Genomic DNA, 1740 nt, shown 5'->3' on the forward strand with positions numbered 1-1740 from the left:
GTTCTTCTGCATTAAGTAGGGACTCAAAAGTAAAAGTTGTTTGTTGGTAAGACCTCAGTAGAAAGAATTTTGTAAGAAAACATTCTTGTCGTGAAGCTCTAACATAAATTTTGTAATGAAAATTACTATGCAACTTTAATGGCAGAAAGGCTGGCTTCTGAGGCTGGTATTTTATTCTTAGTCTCCTTTTTAGGCATTAACATGGAAGATCCATAAACCTGATTTTTTAGAGTTAATTGTATATAAACATCGTGTCCTAATGCATACCCTTTCCAAAGTCCACCTATTTCATTGAGAAGCTCTTAAGTATGTAATTGTCACCCTGCCTTTCTGATTCCCCCTTTCTCCCATTGTTGTTGTTGTTAGGTGCCATCGAGTTGGTACCAACCCATAGCGATCTTATGCACAACGGAAAGAAACACTGCCCAATCCTGGGCCAAACTCACTACTGTTGCCACACTTGAGTCCATCGATGCTGCCACTTGGGCAATCCATCTCATTGGGGGTATTCCTCTTCTTCTCTGACCCCTCCACCTTGCCAAACATGATATCCTTCTCCAGTGACTGCTCCTTCCTGACAATATGTCTGAAGTATGAGAGATGAAGTTTGGCCATCTGGGCCTCCAAATAGCACTCTCTATTCATTCTTTTGGCAGCCCATGGCACTTTCAATATTCTCCTCCAATACCATAACTCAAAAGCATCAGTTCTTCTACAGTCTTCCTTATTCACTGTCCAGCTTTCACATGCTGATGAGGTTATTGAAAGTATCATGGCTTGGGTCAGGTGCCAGTCTGAATCCATTCCAATGACACTGAACACAATGATCACCTCAGCTGCTAGAAGTGATAATTCACTACTGTTTGCAGCATCATAATCATAGAGAACCCTCACCTTCCTGTTGCCAGTACACTCTTTAAGGTCACTGAGGTTGGAGGGAGAGGTGATTACTAAACCAATTGTTGAAGCCATCACAGAAGGTACAATCACATTTGATGAAGTGGGTGGTAAAGGTGGTATTGATGATTGATTGTTATTACAAAGATAATTAGATGGAAAACTTCCCAGTTGTTTTTGGAGGTCTATCATGTACTGGTAACATTGTGTATAGTAAGTCATCTGGGCTTCTACAAAGTCATTCAGACAGCAGAGGTGATGGGCATTTGTACTGCTGATTCCCTCTAGCAGAAGTCTGGTAATCTTTGCTTGGCGATCAAATTCACTTTGAGTTATTCCTAATTCCTGTTCAGATGAAGCTCTAGTGTCTGCAGTTTTTGCCTTTTTCAGTCTGGTTTTTGCAGCATTCAAATCTAGTCTCTTATTTTGTAATAGTTTTCTTTCTTTAGCAATTGTTTGGTAATCTCCTTCTAAAAAGTTTCTTAAAGGAGTCAGAAAATTTAAGGCTGATGTTTGAATCAGTTCTCTGTCTGCTGTTCCAATCCAATTTTGTGTTTCTCCATACTTAATTAGGGCATTATTTGTGCCCATTCCAAAAAGAGGTGACCCAACAGAATGCAGAATCATTGGACAATATCTTTGATATGCCATGCGAGTAAAGTTTTACTAAAGAAAATACAGAAAATGGCTGCAACCATACATTGACAGAGAACTTCTAAAGGTTCAAGCCGGATTCAGAAGAGGACGTGGAACAAGGGAAATCATTGCTGATGTCAGATGGATCTTGGCTGAAATCAGGGAATACCAGGAAGATGTTTACCTGTGTTTTATTGACTACACAAA

General features: G+C 39.8%; 2 protein-coding genes across 3 annotated transcripts in view; both read right to left on the reverse strand.

The window, feature by feature from the left end:
- Positions 1–1740, reverse strand: part of KCNAB1 (potassium voltage-gated channel, shaker-related subfamily, beta member 1) — a 650886-nt gene that overhangs the window by 616176 nt on the left and 32970 nt on the right. The gene's annotated exons all lie outside the window — the stretch shown is intronic.
- On the reverse strand, positions 289–1488 carry LOC102832395 (endophilin-B1-like). Its single transcript, XM_006867990.1, has 2 exons — positions 790–1488; positions 289–354 (listed from the first exon to the last, which is right to left on the reverse strand). The coding sequence occupies exons 1-2, from the start codon at positions 1486–1488 to the stop codon at positions 289–291; spliced, it is 765 nt and encodes a 254-aa protein (XP_006868052.1).

Source organism: Chrysochloris asiatica, unplaced genomic scaffold (genome assembly GCF_000296735.1).
Source record: "Chrysochloris asiatica unplaced genomic scaffold, ChrAsi1.0 scaffold00113, whole genome shotgun sequence".
In the NCBI taxonomy this organism is placed as follows: domain Eukaryota; kingdom Metazoa; phylum Chordata; class Mammalia; order Afrosoricida; family Chrysochloridae; genus Chrysochloris; species Chrysochloris asiatica.